The sequence below is a fragment of the Boeremia exigua genome, assembly GCF_020726555.1.
Source record: "Boeremia exigua strain MPI-SDFR-AT-0100 chromosome Unknown C7974scaffold_5, whole genome shotgun sequence".
NCBI classification, from domain to species: domain Eukaryota; kingdom Fungi; phylum Ascomycota; class Dothideomycetes; order Pleosporales; family Didymellaceae; genus Boeremia; species Boeremia exigua.
In genome coordinates, this window is record NW_025763522.1 from 1,878,054 (window position 1) to 1,894,522 (window position 16,469).

The 16,469-nt window shown below is 57.2% G+C and overlaps 7 protein-coding genes across 7 annotated transcripts; 2 read left to right on the forward strand and 5 right to left on the reverse strand.

Moving 5' to 3' along the window:
• Nucleotides 1–136: 136 nt before the first annotated feature.
• On the reverse strand, nt 137–1,795 carry C7974DRAFT_174242 (pectate lyase L). The gene is made up of 3 exons (XM_046136211.1): nt 848–1,795; nt 596–792; nt 137–543 (listed from the first exon to the last, which is right to left on the reverse strand). Exons 1-3 carry the CDS (start codon nt 1,565–1,567, stop codon nt 261–263), a joined length of 1,200 nt encoding a protein of 399 aa, XP_045998327.1. The 5' UTR covers nt 1,568–1,795; the 3' UTR covers nt 137–260.
• Nucleotides 1,796–3,048: 1,253 nt separating this feature from the next.
• Nucleotides 3,049–5,315, forward strand: C7974DRAFT_433531 (uncharacterized protein; the record flags this gene model as incomplete). The annotated part of the gene is made up of 3 exons (XM_046144925.1): nt 3,049–3,697; nt 3,755–5,038; nt 5,089–5,315. The coding sequence occupies 3 exons, from the start codon at nt 3,049–3,051 to the stop codon at nt 5,313–5,315; spliced, it is 2,160 nt and encodes a 719-aa protein (XP_045998328.1).
• Nucleotides 5,316–6,035: 720 nt separating this feature from the next.
• On the reverse strand, nt 6,036–9,222 carry C7974DRAFT_174288 (mitochondrial inner-membrane-bound regulator-domain-containing protein). Its single transcript, XM_046136212.1, has 3 exons — nt 8,273–9,222; nt 7,931–8,223; nt 6,036–7,884 (listed from the first exon to the last, which is right to left on the reverse strand). The coding sequence occupies exons 1-3, from the start codon at nt 9,123–9,125 to the stop codon at nt 6,226–6,228; spliced, it is 2,805 nt and encodes a 934-aa protein (XP_045998329.1). The 5' UTR covers nt 9,126–9,222; the 3' UTR covers nt 6,036–6,225.
• Nucleotides 9,168–10,704, reverse strand: C7974DRAFT_392997 (N-terminal C2 in EEIG1 and EHBP1 proteins-domain-containing protein). Its single transcript, XM_046141735.1, has 3 exons — nt 10,446–10,704; nt 10,373–10,396; nt 9,168–10,308 (listed from the first exon to the last, which is right to left on the reverse strand). Exons 1-3 carry the CDS (start codon nt 10,518–10,520, stop codon nt 9,328–9,330), a joined length of 1,080 nt encoding a protein of 359 aa, XP_045998330.1. The 5' UTR covers nt 10,521–10,704; the 3' UTR covers nt 9,168–9,327.
• A 17-nt stretch (nt 10,705–10,721) lies between these two features.
• On the forward strand, nt 10,722–12,283 carry C7974DRAFT_174314 (tRNA-specific adenosine deaminase). Its single transcript, XM_046136214.1, has 3 exons — nt 10,722–10,938; nt 10,990–11,021; nt 11,196–12,283. Exon 3 carries the CDS (start codon nt 11,203–11,205, stop codon nt 12,268–12,270), a length of 1,068 nt encoding a protein of 355 aa, XP_045998331.1. The 5' UTR covers nt 10,722–10,938; nt 10,990–11,021; nt 11,196–11,202; the 3' UTR covers nt 12,271–12,283.
• On the reverse strand, nt 12,283–13,777 carry C7974DRAFT_174317 (uncharacterized protein). Its single transcript, XM_046136215.1, has one exon. It carries the CDS (start codon nt 13,562–13,564, stop codon nt 12,296–12,298), a length of 1,269 nt encoding a protein of 422 aa, XP_045998332.1. The 5' UTR covers nt 13,565–13,777; the 3' UTR covers nt 12,283–12,295.
• Nucleotides 13,778–13,866: 89 nt separating this feature from the next.
• Nucleotides 13,867–16,434, reverse strand: C7974DRAFT_334749 (Pal1 cell morphology protein-domain-containing protein). The gene is made up of 3 exons (XM_046139165.1): nt 15,967–16,434; nt 15,601–15,875; nt 13,867–15,516 (listed from the first exon to the last, which is right to left on the reverse strand). The coding sequence occupies exons 1-3, from the start codon at nt 15,989–15,991 to the stop codon at nt 14,335–14,337; spliced, it is 1,482 nt and encodes a 493-aa protein (XP_045998333.1). The 5' UTR covers nt 15,992–16,434; the 3' UTR covers nt 13,867–14,334.
• Nucleotides 16,435–16,469: the final 35 nt, after the last annotated feature.

The window sequence follows — 16,469 nt, forward strand, 5'->3', positions numbered from 1 at the left end:
TCATACTTCCCTCCCCTTCCTTTCGCTCTCTCGTCCTTTTCTTCGTTCTCTTATCCTTATTTTTTGGGTTTACTCTTGACGTACTAAGTTCTCAATTCGTATGCTTCTCGTTCACGTGTGAGGACTGCAATTCTTTGTCAAGTTAATGTGTAACTTCGATTAGAGATACAAGGTAAGGTATGTTATGTAAGAGGTTGAATATATACGAAGAAAGAAGGCGATACACGTCAGTTCGTATCAAAACCGGCCGTAAATGCTGCTCATGACCAAGCGGTGGTAGCACCAATTGCGGCGCCGCTGGCGGGAAGCAGGAAGTTGCTGGCAGCGATTCTGCCTGTTGAGGCATCACGCTTGCCCTGCACGAGCTTGACGTCAACGCTCTTGAATGCTGCGTTGTTCCAGGTGGTAGACCCCTGCCATGAGTTGCCAGACTGCTTCTGGGAGCTGTTCAGGGAGACCTGCGCAGAGTTCGTGGTGCTCTTAATGTTGCTGGCAGCAATGTTGCTTGTGAAAGTAGTGACAGAAGTCTTGCTGTTGTAACCACTGCGGATCGTTAGCATTCTGTTACAGTACTCATGTTCAGATCGTAACGTACACATCACCGTTGTTGTAAGCAGTGTTGCGCTGCATGATGAAGTTGCCGGGCTGGCTGTTGTCGGTGAATCCCTTCTTGGCGTTGTTGAAGGCGATGCAGTTGGTGAGCTGGTGGTTGGCTGCCTTCTTGTCCGCGGCATCGCCTCCACCAAGCTTGAAACCGTTACCATCACCCTGGAAGTTGGTGAAGCCCCAGCGCTGTATTAAGTTAGCAAGCTGAATAACATTGTGCTCGAAAAGGAATCGCGCTTACGTTGACACCGTTGCCCCACGAGATAGTATCGACGATGGTGACCTTGCTCTTGAACTCCCACATATCAAGACCGTCATCGACGTTGTTCCACAGCCTTGCGCCCTTAAGAAGGTTGCCCTCACCAGTGCCCTCCTTGATGCCGACACCGTCAGCAGACTCGCCGTTCTTGCGCGGGTCGCGGTTCTCGTATGAGTCGAGGTACAGGATCTGGTTGTTCGCGCTGTTTCCCTGGAGCTGGAAGCCAGTCTCGTAGTTTTGGCGAGTGGTGAGCTGCTGGAAGACGTTGTTGTTCGAGTCAACAGCGTACACGCCGTATGGTCCGTTGATCAGGTGGATGCCCCTGAAAGTCCAGTAGGATGCCTTCTCGACGTGAAGAACACCACGGTCGGCAGCGGCGATGCTACCGCCAACAGGCGCAGGTGTGCCAGTAAGACCCTCACCATCAATGACGGGCACCTCAGTCTGGTACGCGGCAAGCGTGATGCGGTTGGAAGCGGTACCGGACTTCTTGACTTGAATGTTCTTGGTAAGGGAGTATGTTCCACCACGGAGGAGAATGCTGTCACCAGCTACGGCCTTGTCAACAGCAACCTGGATGGACTTGTACGGTGCGGCAAGGGATCCAGCGGCACTGTCGGAGCCGGTCGGGGCGACATAGTAAGTTGCGCACAGCACAGAAGGGAGAAGGAGAAAGACGGTCTGGAGCGATGTGAGCTGCATGATGAAGATATGATCAAACGAGAGAATGTAAAGAATGAGAGTATGTTCCTAAGGATGTCCAAGATAAAAGTTCCACATACAAGCTCATATACTTACCAGCTATCGCCATAATCAGGCGCACGAGCCAGATCGCTAAGAATGGCGTGGTTCGTGTAGAGAAATCTCCGCCATGAATGATGGATACAGTTATGCCGGGCTCGCAATATGGTAGTTTTGGGATTCGGCGAATTAAATGAAATGAGCGTAAGTAGAAATGGATGTTAGTGAGTGTTTCACGCGACGAATCCACAAATCAAGGGCCATGTTTCATACTTGGCACACTTGGCACACTTGGCGCACATGGTTGCTGACTTCGTCATGAAGTATGAAGGGCCGTCTTGGAGAGTGACTGCAAAGTTCGAGAACATGGGAGCCATGGGGCTGATGGCGTGCGTCGCTCAGAACGCGACAGTGCATTCAAGGGGACCAGGGCGAGTACGCGAACCACCGTTCTGTTGTCTGTCCGTTGATCTTATCGTTTCTGTAGTCCAGGGAACTCAATATGCTACACCCAGGCACATCCGAGTTACTTCTTGGCAGTTTTGTAGGATCGAAGTATCCTTTAGCACAGCCAATAGGCTTCCAAATCACAACTGAATGCCTCCACTTAAGCGCGACTGCACCAACGAGAAAGCTGCCTGTCAATGTCATTAATCCCTCGTTTCTTGCTATGTCGGTGGCAACTCGGACGTGCCTGAGTGCAGTAGAAGATGGCCTGTTGGTGTGACCATGGCAGTCTCGTGGTCGCAGGGGGATAAACACAACCGAGTGAACGTGATTGGGAAGAGAAGATACTGTGGGTGTTGTGCAAAGCGCTGGTTCTGCACAGCACATGCCAGCGGCCTGCCAGCGAAACACCAGTTCTCATGAGCCAGTTGTCGGTATAAATACTAAAACACGGACAGGCCGTTGCGCTGTTGTTCAAGTAGTGACTGATGTGCAGCCAACACAAGACCGAGCAGCTGTTGGATGAACTTTAAACTGACTGCATGCGCGGTTCGACAGGCACGCTGACTGGCGCGGGTGACCAGGTCAGGGAACGGCCAAACGGGTTTATGTTGTGTACTGTACTAACCTTGGTGCTCCAGAACGTGGACATGACGCTGTCTCCGAAGTGCATGCTGCTAGTCTGAACGAGGGAAAGTGCGACTCGGCTGGTCATCGGATGAGGTCGATCATGCTCCTCACCAACCACACCTGCTCCATGGAGCCCTACTCCATACCGACCCAAAAAACTTTTAGGCTAGCATCGTGACACCCCATGGGGATCGACGGGGCGTGGATGGTTCGAGTCGGCGTGAGAAGAGAGGCCGGCCGGCTGCCCACCTTCACTCGAGCAAGCTATGACGTGCCTCTTAGTGCTATAGCACAACAGATATGTGGGGTATATGAAGTAGGCTTTTCCGACCTGCTTTCAAGGTCCTGTCTGCGACATCTCAAACATGTTTCGCTCTCTCTGTTTTCTTGTGGCGCTGCTCGGTGCAATTTGCGCTGCTCAAGACTGCAGCGAGCCAGCATCGAGGCTTTACCTGCCAGATCCACCATACAGCAATTACATCTACTTCGACTGTCACTCCAGCTCCCATGTTGTCGTCACAAGTCCGCTATCAGATAGCAACCTCAGTGTCATCGGTCCGCGTTTGCTTGTAGCTTGGCCTGCCGGAAACAGTGGGCTTGTTGTGTACTTCGAGCCTTCTGATGGAGTAAAAGGTTCACTGACACCAACTCTGGAGAACTCAACATCAACAAGCGAGACATTAGATCCAATTTACGCTCCAGTGGAGGGCAGCAGTCCGCGAGTCGGTGTTTCCGGCGCTCTCAACTTCAACGTCCCGGCAAATCTGACACTATCTATTCTTGGTAGTGTTCGCACGATCCGTGACTATGCTGAAGGACCGGCTTTACTCGATCCTGGTGTACAGGGTGGTCTCCGTTTCTCACCATCGGACAATGACGGCGCCTCGATCAGCCGGACCTGGTTCGACAATGTCACAACAACGGTACTAGCCTTCACTCCAATCGATGCCGCTCAGCCAGTGAGCATTGATCCGGTCAACAACCATCTATTGTTTGGTTCAGGTACATACCAATGTAAGAACTCATCACACTGATCACATCACCACCTCGGTACCACCTAACAATGTCCAGTCAACGCCTCGTTCAATTACCCTCATCTCGAGCAGCTCAACCAGACAGAAGTTCTAAAAACGCAGTCAGTAGATCTGATCCAGCAGCAACCTGACCAAACAACGTCGTTGTCTTTCTTGTCCTACGAAAACAAGCTTCTGGCTGGCACATGGCGCTTCAACACCTATTTCGGCCGAGACAGCATGATCTCTATGCTATTGATGCAATCAGTGCTGAGTGAGGGTGAAAATGGGGCCATTGAGGCCGTAATTGGGGCGGTACTAGAACGCATCAACCGAACCGATGGAACTGTCTGTCACGAAGAGGTCATTGGCGACTACGCCACCTATCTCAACCTCAAAGACAACATCTCATCCACCGAACCGCGCTGCGATTACAAGATGGTCGACACCGATTACCTCCTTCCCATCGCCATGCAGAACTACTTCGTCGAAACGGAAACTGGCCGCATGCGCTCCAGCGCCTTCTTCAACACCACCGCTACTTTCCTGGTCGAGAACGACGGCCTGACCTACGAGACTCTAGCCGAGATCACCATTCAGAAGATCCTGAACGCCACAGCCGCATTTGCAGCTCCAGGCGGCCAGATCAAGGAGAACCTTATTCACATCCGCGAAGACGAAGTCGTCGGCGAATGGCGCGACTCCAGCAACGGTCTGGGTGGAGGCCGCATTCCCTACGATGTCAACACCGCTCTGGTCCCCGCGGGCCTCCGCGCCATCGCCACGCTGAGCCGCGCAGGCTACTTCGCCAACCGCCCCGAGTGGGCCGCGATCGCCGACCAGTACGCACAGGTGTGGGAAGACGCGACGCTGCCCTTCTTCGTGGTGACGGTGCCGCAGTCCGAGGCCGTCGCGCTGGTCGAAAGCTATGTTGCAGAGGGCAATCTGAGTGTGCCGGCCAACGCCGCGAATATCACCGCGGACGTTACGTACTTCGGTGTCGCTCTCGATGGCAACGCCGCTGCGCCCGGGTCGAGCGTTGTGCCAGTTATGAACACGGATGATTGCTTCAGGCACTTCTTTCTCAATACGACAGACCAGGCGCAGCTTAGTGCGTACCTCAATCAAACTGCTGATCACATCCTGCATCCATTTCCGGTGGGACTGGCCAGCGACGTGGGCTTGTTCGTTGCGAACCCTGCGTACGCCGGCAACGCCAGTTTCTCTGAAGGCTTCGCGCGCAAAGACTACCATGGAACCGTGGTCTGGGGCTGGCAGTTAGCAATGATGGGTGCCGGTCTCGCGCGACAACTTGGACGGTGCGTTGGCGAAAACACTCTTGGTAAGTGCTGATGTCGTGCTGGAAGTCGACTGAACTAACGAAGATGAAAGACTTCTGTAGCGATGATGTCGTGTATGCGAAGGTACTGGATGCGTACAACCGCCTCTGGGACCTCATCGAAGCCAACGAGAATCAACTTAGTAGCGAGGTCTGGAGTTGGAGGTACGACAATGGCTTCCAAGCTACCCCACTGGGGACTTATGTGCCGACGGAGAGCAACATTCGTCAACTTTGGAGTCTAACATTCCTGGGTGTGACAAGGCAGAGTTTCCAGTGAATGTGCAACGGAACATCGCGACTGATCTCCGTAACCCTGTACAGTATTGAAGCACAATCATCCCTTTTGACATAGTCGATTCGTACCCACAGCTCCTCGTCGTTTCTGTTGGCCATCTCGAACATTTAAGATCTGCGTTCGCCCCGATCTTGACGTCAAAACATCAACGCTGCAGCACTGGGACAAATCCTGTCTCTGCGAAGACTTGGCTAGAGACTGCAACGCAGTATTGCGTGTCTTGACAAGACCCCGTTGGACCTATGTCTATAGAGGTCATACAGTCAGTAGATGGCCACATGTAATGTACAAGAATGTACCAGAGTCATTTAGAGAGACAAACGATCCGCAAAGGCAAGCCGCACAAGATTATCGTCAGGTAACTTGAAACAACGAAAAAATCAAGACATTAGGAGCATCTAAACTCAGAGAGCAGCTGTGACGAACGACCCATAGTGCTACACGAGGTTCGGGATAGGCGTGAGGAGAGGACCGGTGTTTTACTAACTCCTACTACCTATATTCTATGTCCATAGTCTGGATTTCTACTTGCTGGAAGATGCGTGCACGGGTGGATCAAACTGCACCCAGGCACGTCCGACCAGCCCCCTATTACTCTTGTAGGCCCCAAACCACCATTATCGTAGCCAATAAGCCACACAGACCCCACTGAATAACTCCTTTCAAGCGTATGCAGTCCGATAAAACCTAAAGAAGGGGGGGGGGGGGGGTATGATTATGAACGCAGAGTAAAATAGCAGCGCACATTCACCACGGAAGGCTAACACGCGCTCAACAACACTGCAGATGTACAACCGCGAGGACACGTAATCTTACATTATGATATACAACGTCTGCCACCAACGCCACGCAATGCCGAACCCCATCTATGCCAACCCCCCCGGCGAAAAATCTACAACTTCGCGCTCTCCTTCGCGCCATCATCGCTTCCCTCGTCAAGCGGCTCCTTCGCGGGCTCGTCGCCGAACAAATCGTCCAGGAGCGCGTTGGCCTCTTCTTCCTGGGCTTTGATGATGCCGGCTCTGCGGTCCTCGTCGGCGTCGTCGAAGGCGTCGTCGAGAGCGGGGTCTTCCTCGGGGAGTGGAGGCGCGTCGTCGTCGAGTCTGGATGCGAGGCGGGCGTCGTCCTGTTGGTGGGAGAGGTCGGACTGTTCTTCGTCGAGGGTGGTGAGGTCGTCGACGTCTTCAGCGTCGTCTACGGCGATGTCTTCGGCGAGGGCGAGGTCGTCATCGGGCGCCGACTGCTGCTCTGCTTCGCTAGGATAGTCTTGTGCCTGGCTCAGTGTTTCGGCCTGGCCTTCTCGCTCTGCAGCTCGGCGCTGCTTTCTCGCGCTGTGGTCGTTCCTGGGAAGGACGGTCTGTCTTAGAGGCTGTGTTTGGGCACTTGCCTGGGTGATGTAGTCTACCATCTGCACACATTTCGTCGCGAAATCGCGGATGTGCGCCTCGACATCTTCGTCGTTTTGTTTCACGGTGTAAGCACTCAACACGCCACCCTTGGCACCCAGCTTGCCAGACTGTACGGTGCTATATGAGACCTGTGTGCCCAGCAGTCTACCTGTGACGCTCTGTCGGAATTGGATGCCAGAGAAGAGGTATTTGACAGGCAGCATGCCAATCGCGTCGGTAGGAAAGCCAGGAATGGTCCACTTCGGGATTTCGATAATTATTGACGGTGCCGTAAGACGCCCGCCACTCTCAATGTTCTGACGCACTGCTCCAAACCAGGTGTCGACGTGCTTGTCATGATGGCTCCTACTGCTGAATCGCAGGCGCCCATATCGAAAGAAGCGGATATCAGCCGCTTGGTCAGGCAGTAACACGTCGTGTATACGCTCTTTGAAACCAAGACTGAGCTTATGAATAGAGGGTCTGTTGCCGTTGCGGCCTGTGCGCACCTGTATAAACAGCTTGGGGAAGTCTGGTCCAATCGCACCTTTGATGTTTGTCTGCTCAGGTGCTGGAAGGAAGTCGTACAGAAGAGCGGGTGTTTCTGTGCGCGACAGATTCTGGAAGTCGGAAGCAGCGAGCAGACTTCCAAGGCCCGGAATGGCAGGCTGGAATGGTGTGCGCGAAGAATCCTTGATGGCTTCGACAACCTTATTTGGGCTGGTCATCTGAAGAGGGAATAGAGCTTGGCCAAACTCAGCAGAGGCCTTGAACTCCGGCTCGAGAGCCCAGTATCCAGTCTGTCTATTTCGCGGGTTCGATTCGTCTCCTGCGAAACCATCGTCGGCCGGTGGCATCATGAGAGATACTGTCCGATTGACAATGCTATGCAAGTTCTGCTCGGGATCCGAGGGCAATTGCTGTTCTCCAGGCTCGACTGAGCGGGTGACTGGCAGCACCCAACGACCCAGGCTGAGGTTTCGGTGCTTGTATTCAAGTGACATCGGTTCGTGGAAGACTGGCAGCAGATAGCTCTCGCGCTTTGCTGCGTCCAACTTCTGGGTATCAATCGTGCGTGGTGCAGAATCCTTGAAGGGCAAGAGTCTAACGAGTGTCCTTTTCGCCTCTGCAACGGAGGCCTCATCCAGCCCGTAGATGTGTAACTATATGCGTGAGTAGACATCAGAATCATGGGCTCGCCGAACATACCGTGCGATCACTGGCCGCAGCGATGTGCGTGGATGTGAGAGAGGATACAAGATCTACCGAGAGAGAAGCGAGCACATCGCTGCTGGTAGAGATTTTGCGCTCATCCAACAGCCCGATCCAGGTGTTCAGAGAGAGAGTTTTCGTGCGCGACTTGCTGAGGGCTGCTTCGACATCATCCGCAGTATACTCGGCCGTGTTCTTGTCTGCCGTGATACGAAGAATGTTGGTGGGCCAGTGTATCTCAACCTTGGCGTTCCTGATGCGGGCAATCCGAGCGAGGGCGCTGCTGTTACCTGCCATAAGATCAATACATATTCAGTATTTGCCGGCGCGGATACGTACCTCCAACTTGAAGAAGTTTGAGCTGCCACTCCTTCAGCCGGAGCTCAAGCTCCCCAGGGGCCTCGAGCTCCTCAAGTAGTTCGAGATTCCACACATCTCGAAGGATCTTGTCCACCAGTGTTGCTTTGCGTATGCTCTTGGGCTTTTGCTTCTTTCCGGTGACAGTTTCGACGCCTGGTAGCCGTTTCTTGATGTCTGTTGTAGTTGGATGCCACTCGCTCCGTTTCGTCGCCTGCACAGTAGCCTGCACAGCCTTGTATACGGCGTTCTTTTTGATGCTCTTTGTAGTCGAGTAGTAGCCTGAAAGCTGTTGTGTAGTGAAACCCTTGGTCAAGGCGGCCACCAGCTGTACGAAACCAGCAGTCGTAACATACTGCGGCTCGTCTCGGCTGCCGCGGGCAGGACGCAAGCTCTCGAGCTGCTTCTCGACGTCTTCCTGAGTGGCTGGCGTGCTATCCTGCTGGAGCGAAGAGCGAAAGTCTGGGACTGAGATTGGTTCGAGGACTTCAGGCTCCTCAGTGGTTTCCTCGCGCACGGGGGCCTCGTTCAGGACCAGCACATCGGCATCTTCATCCATGCGCTTCATGCCCAACTTGGCTTTTCTGTGCTTGACGATCTTGCCCTTCCGCATATACTCCTTGGTGATCCAAGTAGCCCGTTTCGCAGCAATGTCTTCGGCGGGAGGCTCGCTCGGAGGGAGCTGCTGGGGCTCATCTGCGCCATCGTGGCGACGTGTGGAGGACGAAAAGCTGGCATGCGAGGATTGACGCGGAAGCGCTGATGTTCGGGGCCGCGCGAACTTGAGCTCACATCGGAGGCACACAAATGCACTGGAAGCACGGGGCGCAAGCATAAGGAACGGAAGGCCAAAGCCGGCAGCGTACAATGACGATGGAGATTCGACGCGAGTGCTGCAGATGTGAACTTTCGTTGACCGCCTACCGTGAATAATTCTGCCGCTGCACACGCGCGACTTCACGTGCCAGGCGCGTCATCGCAATCGGGTCTGATCGCAAGGCAAGCGTCGAATATCTTTGCATTATTGTGAACATATTTTATATAGGCCGCTTCCAGCTGCACAGATCGTGCCGCAGCTCAAACTCATCGACTTCGTGGTGAGGACGGTGCCGTTTGCGCTCCGCCTCAGCCTTCATGTGATGCGCCTGCTGCTCCAAACTCCCCCTGCCGCGGACGTGCTTCTTAGGCGAGCCCGAGTATGCACTTCCGGCGCGCAATGTATCCTGCGACTTGCGCATCATCCGCCGGTCTCCTAGCCGCTCATCTCCACTCACAGACGCGCTGCTGTCGCCTGTGGCGACTGTTGTGAAACGAATAGCGCCGCGCTGTGGGGAGTATGGCTTTGCACGGTCGCCCCAGCCGTCGCCACCGGCGAAGATGTCCTCTATGCACTCGTCCGCCTTGAGCTCGCCCGGCTGCGCAGACCAGTATGCTGCGAGGGTGCGCCGATACATGTCTTGCAGCTCGCTCGCGTCCCTCGACTTGCTCGTGAGTGACGGTGCAGCGCCGCTCTCCTCGAGCTCTGCCTGCTCGCCAGCCATAATGCCGGCAATACCACTGAACCCCTGGGCTGTCTTCAGGGCGGGCGCAATGAAGTTCTTGTCGCCCTCGGTCTGGCGCATGTAGATGCCGAGCTTGAGGGTGCTGTTGATCTTGCTGTCCTGCATCAAGTACCGCCGTGTCACGCCTGGATCCTCACCCAGTGCCGCGGTGAGCTCGCTCTGCTCCACGTACTCGGCCAGGTTGAGTTTGACGCTGCCCAGCGTGATACGCTCGCCTCTGCCGGAGCTGGCGTACTCCTGGACGACCTCGAAGTCGATAAAGCTCTCCTGCAGCATCCCGTTCTTGTCGACCGTGAGGCGGACGGGCAGCGTAGCGTCATAGTTGTACTGCACTTTGTGTTCGCTGATTGGACAGTGGTCTGTCCTACCGCGGTGCTCGGCGGCCGTCGACAGCGGGAGGTGCCATTTCACGAACGACGTGCCCGACGTGAGCGGGACGTTGTTGAGGTCGACGATCTGGGCATGTCAGCGGCGGTGGGTGGTGCCGGCGGGTGGTGCCGGTGAAGTTGTGGCCGCTCACCCTCAGGTGCAGGTCGAACTTGGGCTGCACGCAGGTCAGTCAGAGTCTTGCACCAGCTACACAGCTGTCTTACACGGCGATTCTTGGGCACTGGGATCGTGAGCGTGTGCGCCGCAAAGGCGACGGTGCGCAGCCGCCGCGTTGACATTGCTCACCAAAGGCCTGCATGGTGAAGGAAAGAGGAAGCGGCGCGGGGGATCGGGTTTATCAGCGACTGAAGCGGCGCTGAGTGTGCGACAGGGTTACGGGAGCCATGGATAGAGTTACTGCGAACCTAGGAAGCTGCAACGGAGGAGGTGCGAGGTCAGCGCCGCGTCCACCTCCCTTTCCGGCAACCCCGGTCGGCTCCACTAGCCCTGTCAACCACAACGTCACACGTCAGCCGGTCGTGGCTGCCCGCGGCGTCGCGCACACAATGGCACCCAGTGCAGACAGTATCAGCGCAGACAGCATCGCCGCCTGCGTCCTGTCGACCTTTGAGCAGCTGCCGGACAAGCGCAAGCCGCGCCCGCGCAGCGACGGCTCTCGTGAATGGGTGCCGCTCAGCGGCATTGTTCTGTCCAAGGGTAACCCCCACCAACCGCCAACAAGACTTGTGGCTTATGCTTATCGTCTAGCAAGATGGCAAGCTCCAGTGTGTATCCTTAGGGTACGTCTCGCCCGTATTTGGTCCACCTGCTGCTGGGGTCCCCGCTCGGCCGACTGCTTCTGGCTGTAGCGTGTGAAAGCGTTGCGTGCTCCACGCTGCTTCCATTGTGCCCCCATTGCGTCCTGCATTGCGTACTGCAATGCGTCTCTGCAACCAGCGCTGACGGCTGCGCAGGACTGGCATGAAATGCCTGCCGCAGAACAAGCTCACTGCCGCACATGGCAACGTCCTCCACGATTGGCACGCTGAGGTCGTTGCCGTCCGCACCTTCAACCGCTTCTTGCTGGAGGAATGCTTGCGCATCTCGGACCCACTCTCGCATTCGCATTCGGACATTCTCCAGCAACGTCCGCGCGGAGTAACAGATGACGAGCCTCAACGTTTCACCATTGCTGAAGATGTGCAAATCCACATGTACTGCTCTGAAGCACCCTGTGGTGATGCTAGCATGGAGTTGACCATGGACGCTCAAGACGATGCAACACCATGGACCAGTGCGCCGCCGACCATCACATCTGAAGCTCTGCCAGACAGTGCAGGCGCACTGCGGGGCCGCTCCAACTTCTCCCTCCTCGGTGCTGTCCGCTGCAAACCGTCCCGTCCTGATGCCCCGCCTACACTCAGCAAGTCTTGCACTGACAAGCTTGCATTGAAGCAGGCAACTTCGATACTTTCGTCGGTCACATCGACATTGATATCACCACGGAATGCGTACATCCACTCACTGATTTTGCCAGCGTCGCAGTATGTGCCTGCTGCATGTGACCGAGCGTTTTCTCGAACAGGTCGACTGGGGGGACTGACTGACGAGTCTGTACGCAGCTGGCGTGGAGGCTACAGATGGCAGCCCTTCGAGGTCAGGCCGACAGCCAAAGAGTTTGTCTGGAGTCGGCGTGGTGTCGCGGCAAACGAGAAGGCGGTTGCAAGTAACCTCAGTGCAGTCTGGGCGCCCCTGTGGCAGGAAACGCTCATTGGCGGCGTCTTGCAGGGTAGGAAACAAACCGATCCGAGGGGTGCGAGTAGAATTTGCAGGAGGAGTGCGTGGATGCTCGCGGTGCAGATTGCCGGCCTTGCCGGGGCGCCGGCGGTGCTCGAAGCACTCACTAAAGTCGTGTATGGTGATATCAAACACGACACTGCCCTGGAAGCACGAAGGGTGGTGAAGAAAGACACTCAGGAGCATGGCCTCGGAGGATGGGTGAAGAACGTAGGCGATTCGGACTTCGCCCTCGACAACCCTCAATCATAGCCCTCTCGAATATAATCACACACTCTCAACTCCCCCCCTCCGCCTCAAACACCCCCCAAGCACCCACTCTCTCCCCCCACCGATCCGCAACAACCTCAAGCACATCCACCATCCTAACCCCCCTCTTCTTCCCCCGTTCCCGGCCCCCATCTTCCGCATAAAACACCCTTGCATCCATCTTCCCCCTCGGCACCCTCGTCACCAGGACATGCGCGTCCGCATAGCGCGCCAGCAAGCCTAGCAACACCGGCACTGCAGTGCTGGACGAAAATACCGACGGCGGCGGTGGGGGCTGGGGCGCGTAGGTCTGCGTAGGGGCGTGCTGCTGCTGTTGCTGGGCTGACTGGGCGACCTGTCGTGGTGGTGATGGGGCGCGGGGGGTTGTGCAGGGGTTGAGGAGGAGCGTGTGCAGGGCGTGGGTGCGTGTCAGGTGTGAGAGGGTGGGGAGGAAGGTGGTGGCGAGGGTGGTGGCGGAGACGGAGTCTTTTTTGAGGAGGGGGGTGAGGACGTGGGCGAGGTTGTCGATGAGGATGAGGTTGAGGCGCGGAGGGGGGTTGGTTTGGGCCGGGGGTATGGCTGCGATTTCGGGTGCGGGTTTTGGAGGCGGTGCCGTGTCGAAGAGCATTTCGTCGCCGGACGTGTCGAGGTCGTCATCTTCGTCTTCGCTGTCTGCGATCTCTGTTCTTTTCTGCGGCGGGGGCTTCTCGTCCGGCACAGCTTTGTCCACTGATGTGATGCCTTTATCCCCCTTCTCCGCCCGCCCCTCGAGTCCGTCCCTCAGCTCGCTCACCGCCTCTCTCACGCCCACAAAGTCAAACACCCGCATTATCTTCACACGATCCAGCGCCGCGGCCGCGACCCTCTCCCTCCTCTGCGCCTCACTCTCTCCCTCCACCTCTTCCCCCATCTCCGCTACCCTCCTTGGCTCGTCTTCCAAACGCCTTAGCATCCGCGTGTACAACCCGACCACATCAAAGTTCCCCATCGTATCAATAATCGCAACCCCCCTATCCGGTCCAGTAACAAGACAATCAGCAATCAGCGACTGCGCTAGGGCGTCGCGCTGGCTGCTTATCTCGCTGCTGAGCGCGACGACTCTGCCACTCTGCAGCGTAGCACCAAGCGCGAGGTCCAGACTGCTCGTACCGGTTCTCAGAACACGAGTACGAGCCGTAGCAGACACGGCAGAGAAACCCAGGCTATCAAAGACGTCGCCCAGCGCCGCCGCGTCGACGAGCGAGGACGCGAGCAGCGGCTCTGCGGGCGCAGCCACCGCGTCCTGCACGGCGTCCATCCCTCTCTTCTCCTCTCTTCTCCTCTCTTCTCTTCTCTTCTCTCGGCGCTGCTCGCGCTGCTAGCAATCGGTAGCGCGCAGCAACCTCAACGCGCCAAGCGCCCCCAAAGCGGCAATGGCGACAGCGCGGGACGGGAGCAGAGGAGGATTGACGACTCGGAGGCAGCCGAAGCTATTGAATGATCGGCGCCTAGGAGAAAGGGTGCTTGGCTGTGCAAAGGGCGTGATGGGATGCAAGGTACCAGGTCCGAGGCTTCGGGGGCGCTGCCGAGCGAATGAGGGCGCGGCGCGCGCGAATTGTGGCTGCGTGGTGACGGGTAATCCTGGGGCAAGGGTTGGGCTGACGACAGGTGGGCAATGGAGACACAAGGTGCAAGCGATACAACATGATTCAAGCAGGATTCAGGGAGCGGCGATGCAATGATTCCTTCTTGGTTGAGCTACAAATTCCAACGCCGCAATATCACCAATGAATCGAGCTTGCTGTCCGCTCATTCATGCATTAAACGTTTGCTCTAGATAGCGCAAAAAGAAGAACTAAAACCCCTTTTTGGGGTGCCTGTTGCAGCCCAGAGGATTGACCAATATACACGGGAGTAGTATCCAGACCCTTGTCCCAACTTCAATGTCCAGTACGCCTGATGCACATGTGAGGAGATATGTCTTCTGTGAAGATGTGTGACAATGAAAGTGAAAAATGCGAGGAGGCGATTCTAGGAGAGTAGCTGCAGAACGCCGACGCCGTGGAGCCGCAGAGAGTCTGACGTCGTTCAAGCCTGCCGTCTGCGCCCACCCTTGATGCTCTTCATGCGGCCGAGGAACCCAGTGGGCTTTGATTCGCCCATAGAGTTTGTGCTATCTGTGGTGATTGCACGCTGTAAGGGAGCACGGGGCGGGGAATCATCCTTGTAGCGGGAGTCATTTGCCTGAATCGATGCGCCCTTGTTGTCGTAAGCCTTGTTGTACTCATCGAAGAACGGGTTCAGCTCTGTTGTCTTGTTCTGGGTCAAGGCTCCCGCGCTGTATGGACCCTGCGGGCTGGGCTGGCCGCCGTAGCGAGCCTCTGGTGACTGGATCCTAGGCCCGTCACCGTATTGACGTCTCGGCTGCGAGATTCCGCGGAAGCGCTGAGCAATAGACTTCTTACGTCCAAGACCATTGTTCTCGGCCCTCTTCTGTTCGAAATCCTGCTCGACTGCAGTGCGTGACGCAGGTGCGCCTTCTAGGAAAGTGGAAGTGCCCAGGCCGTGTGTCTGTTCTCCGTGGACAATGTCATCCCGGCCCTTGGCGCTGAACTCGCCCGTAGGCACAGCAGGCGCCTTCTTCCACTCGTTGCCGCTGTTGAAGTCTGTGAAGCCCTCTGCGCCTCGGCCGTGGATTCGGTCAAGATCGATCTTCGTGTTCAGGGGTCCCGCACCGCCGAGAGAGTTGTTGGCAGAGCCGACGGGGAACGCGGACATGGGAGCACGCTGGTCCTTCTTGCGGTTGCGGTGCGGCTGCACGGCATCGTAGGGCCCGTCGTGGTGGATCATGCTCGGTCCGTAGATACCGGTGACGTCGAGCTTGTCGATCAGGTCGAGCCCCTGAGGCTTGCGCACTTTGCGCGTGCTGCTCGACTTGCCGTCGCGGTCCTTCTCCTCCCGCTCGCGCTCTCTGCGACGCTCACGGCGCCGGCGGTCCTCCTTCTCCTGTGCTGCCTTGTCGATGATGGACGAGTCAGAGTTCCTGCGTGCGCGACGCTCGCGGCGGTCAGGGCTGCCCTGCATGGGCCGGCGCGGCTCTGGCGGGCCTCGGGGGCGCGGCGGACCGCGAGGGGCTCCACGGTTCCTGTCGCGGTCTTCCTCGTCGGAGCGCGAGGGGCGGTGGCCGCCGCGGGGATCGGTGTCGCTGCGGCCGTGGGTGGGTCTGGACGGCTCGCGCCGCCTGCTGGGCTCGTCGATTGTGAGGTTTTTCTGGCACAGTCAGCAGGCATATTCGAAGACAAGCACCGCTCGGTGACGCAGCATCGCGTCTGGCAGCAGGGCGGGGGCACGCACAAACAGCTCCTCGGCGGCCGATCCCGTGACGAACGTCTCCTTCTTGGGCGAGGCCTTCATGGTGGCGGACATGTCGACGAGGTCGGTCCGGCGCGCCTCCTTGTTGAACTCGGCCTCGAAGGTCGACAGAAACGGATTGCGCGACATGGGCCTGCTGGCGGAACTCGAGCGGTCCGACTGGTTGGCGGGAGAGGGGAAGCCGGGCGACGAGGCTCTGTTGCGGAAGGGGTTGTTGGAGGACAGGTTGAGCGAGAGCCCGGGCGACGGGCGTCGTTCTGCAGATAAGGTTAGCGACTGGCGATTCGATCAGCGCGCCCGACGTCGCAGTGCGGCGATACAGGTGAAACGGGCGAATAGGGGCCCTACCAGGCATTGACGGTTCCGCAAGCATGTTGCTGCCGTTGACGAGGAACCCTGCAATATGCGGCGGCGTGCCCAATCACACACGGGAGGCCGGGCGTCTGCAGATGACGGCGGGCTGGCGACGCGCAAACACAGCGCAAATCCTGTTGCGGCGGATGGTGCGACTCAGGCACAGTGCGGCGAGGTGTCGCAGCGGAGCACAGCCAATGCAAAAGGGGCGGCGTAAGACTGCGATACTGATGCTGGCGCGTTTCGCCCGGAAAATAGGGCGCTGGTGGCCGCGGAAGGATGGCAAGCGGGGCGCTTGAATGGCCGCGTTTGGGCGTGCCTGGGAGGGTGCCGCGCCGAGTGGATAGCAGATGCAAGCAGGCAGGCAGGGCAGGCAGAGGCACGGAGGCACGGGGCAGCGTGAGAGGGCAGAGGGCAGGCCGCAGGGCAGCGCAGCTTAAGAGCTTGGGAAGGGAGGAGCGGAACGGGCGCGGCTCTGGGTTATAGGCTCGAGGCAG

What these genes read in the sequence shown, in the direction of transcription:
- C7974DRAFT_174314 (XM_046136214.1), top strand. Translation starts at nt 11,203, where the DNA reads ATGAAATGCCTGCCGCAGAACAAGCTCACTGCCGCACATGGCAACGTC.
- C7974DRAFT_174317 (XM_046136215.1), bottom strand. Translation starts at nt 13,564, where the DNA reads ATGGACGCCGTGCAGGACGCGGTGGCTGCGCCCGCAGAGCCGCTGCTC.
- C7974DRAFT_334749 (XM_046139165.1), bottom strand. Translation starts at nt 15,991, where the DNA reads ATGCTTGCGGAACCGTCAATGCCTG. An exon ending in TGCGGAACCGTCAATGCCTG is followed by an intron (nt 15,876 to 15,966) that starts GTAGGGCCCCTA and finishes CCTTATCTGCAG; the next exon opens with AACGACGCCCGTCGCCCGGG. An exon ending in CGGCCGCCGAGGAGCTGTTT is followed by an intron (nt 15,517 to 15,600) that starts GTGCGTGCCCCC and finishes TGACTGTGCCAG; the next exon opens with AAAAACCTCACAATCGACGA.
- C7974DRAFT_174288 (XM_046136212.1), bottom strand. Translation starts at nt 9,125, where the DNA reads ATGCTTGCGCCCCGTGCTTCCAGTGCATTTGTGTGCCTCCGATGTGAG. An exon ending in CAAACTTCTTCAAGTTGGAG is followed by an intron (nt 8,224 to 8,272) that starts GTACGTATCCGC and finishes ATCTTATGGCAG; the next exon opens with GTAACAGCAGCGCCCTCGCT. An exon ending in CTGCGGCCAGTGATCGCACG is followed by an intron (nt 7,885 to 7,930) that starts GTATGTTCGGCG and finishes TCACGCATATAG; the next exon opens with TTACACATCTACGGGCTGGA.
- C7974DRAFT_392997 (XM_046141735.1), bottom strand. Translation starts at nt 10,520, where the DNA reads ATGTCAACGCGGCGGCTGCGCACCGTCGCCTTTGCGGCGCACACGCTC. An exon ending in CAGTGCCCAAGAATCGCCGT is followed by an intron (nt 10,397 to 10,445) that starts GTAAGACAGCTG and finishes ACCTGCGTGCAG; the next exon opens with CCCAAGTTCGACCTGCACCT. An exon ending in AGTTCGACCTGCACCTGAGG is followed by an intron (nt 10,309 to 10,372) that starts GTGAGCGGCCAC and finishes TGACATGCCCAG; the next exon opens with ATCGTCGACCTCAACAACGT.
- C7974DRAFT_174242 (XM_046136211.1), bottom strand. Translation starts at nt 1,567, where the DNA reads ATGCAGCTCACATCGCTCCAGACCGTCTTTCTCCTTCTCCCTTCTGTG. An exon ending in CGTGGGGCAACGGTGTCAAC is followed by an intron (nt 793 to 847) that starts GTAAGCGCGATT and finishes AACTTAATACAG; the next exon opens with CGCTGGGGCTTCACCAACTT. An exon ending in GCTTACAACAACGGTGATGT is followed by an intron (nt 544 to 595) that starts GTACGTTACGAT and finishes AACGATCCGCAG; the next exon opens with TGGTTACAACAGCAAGACTT.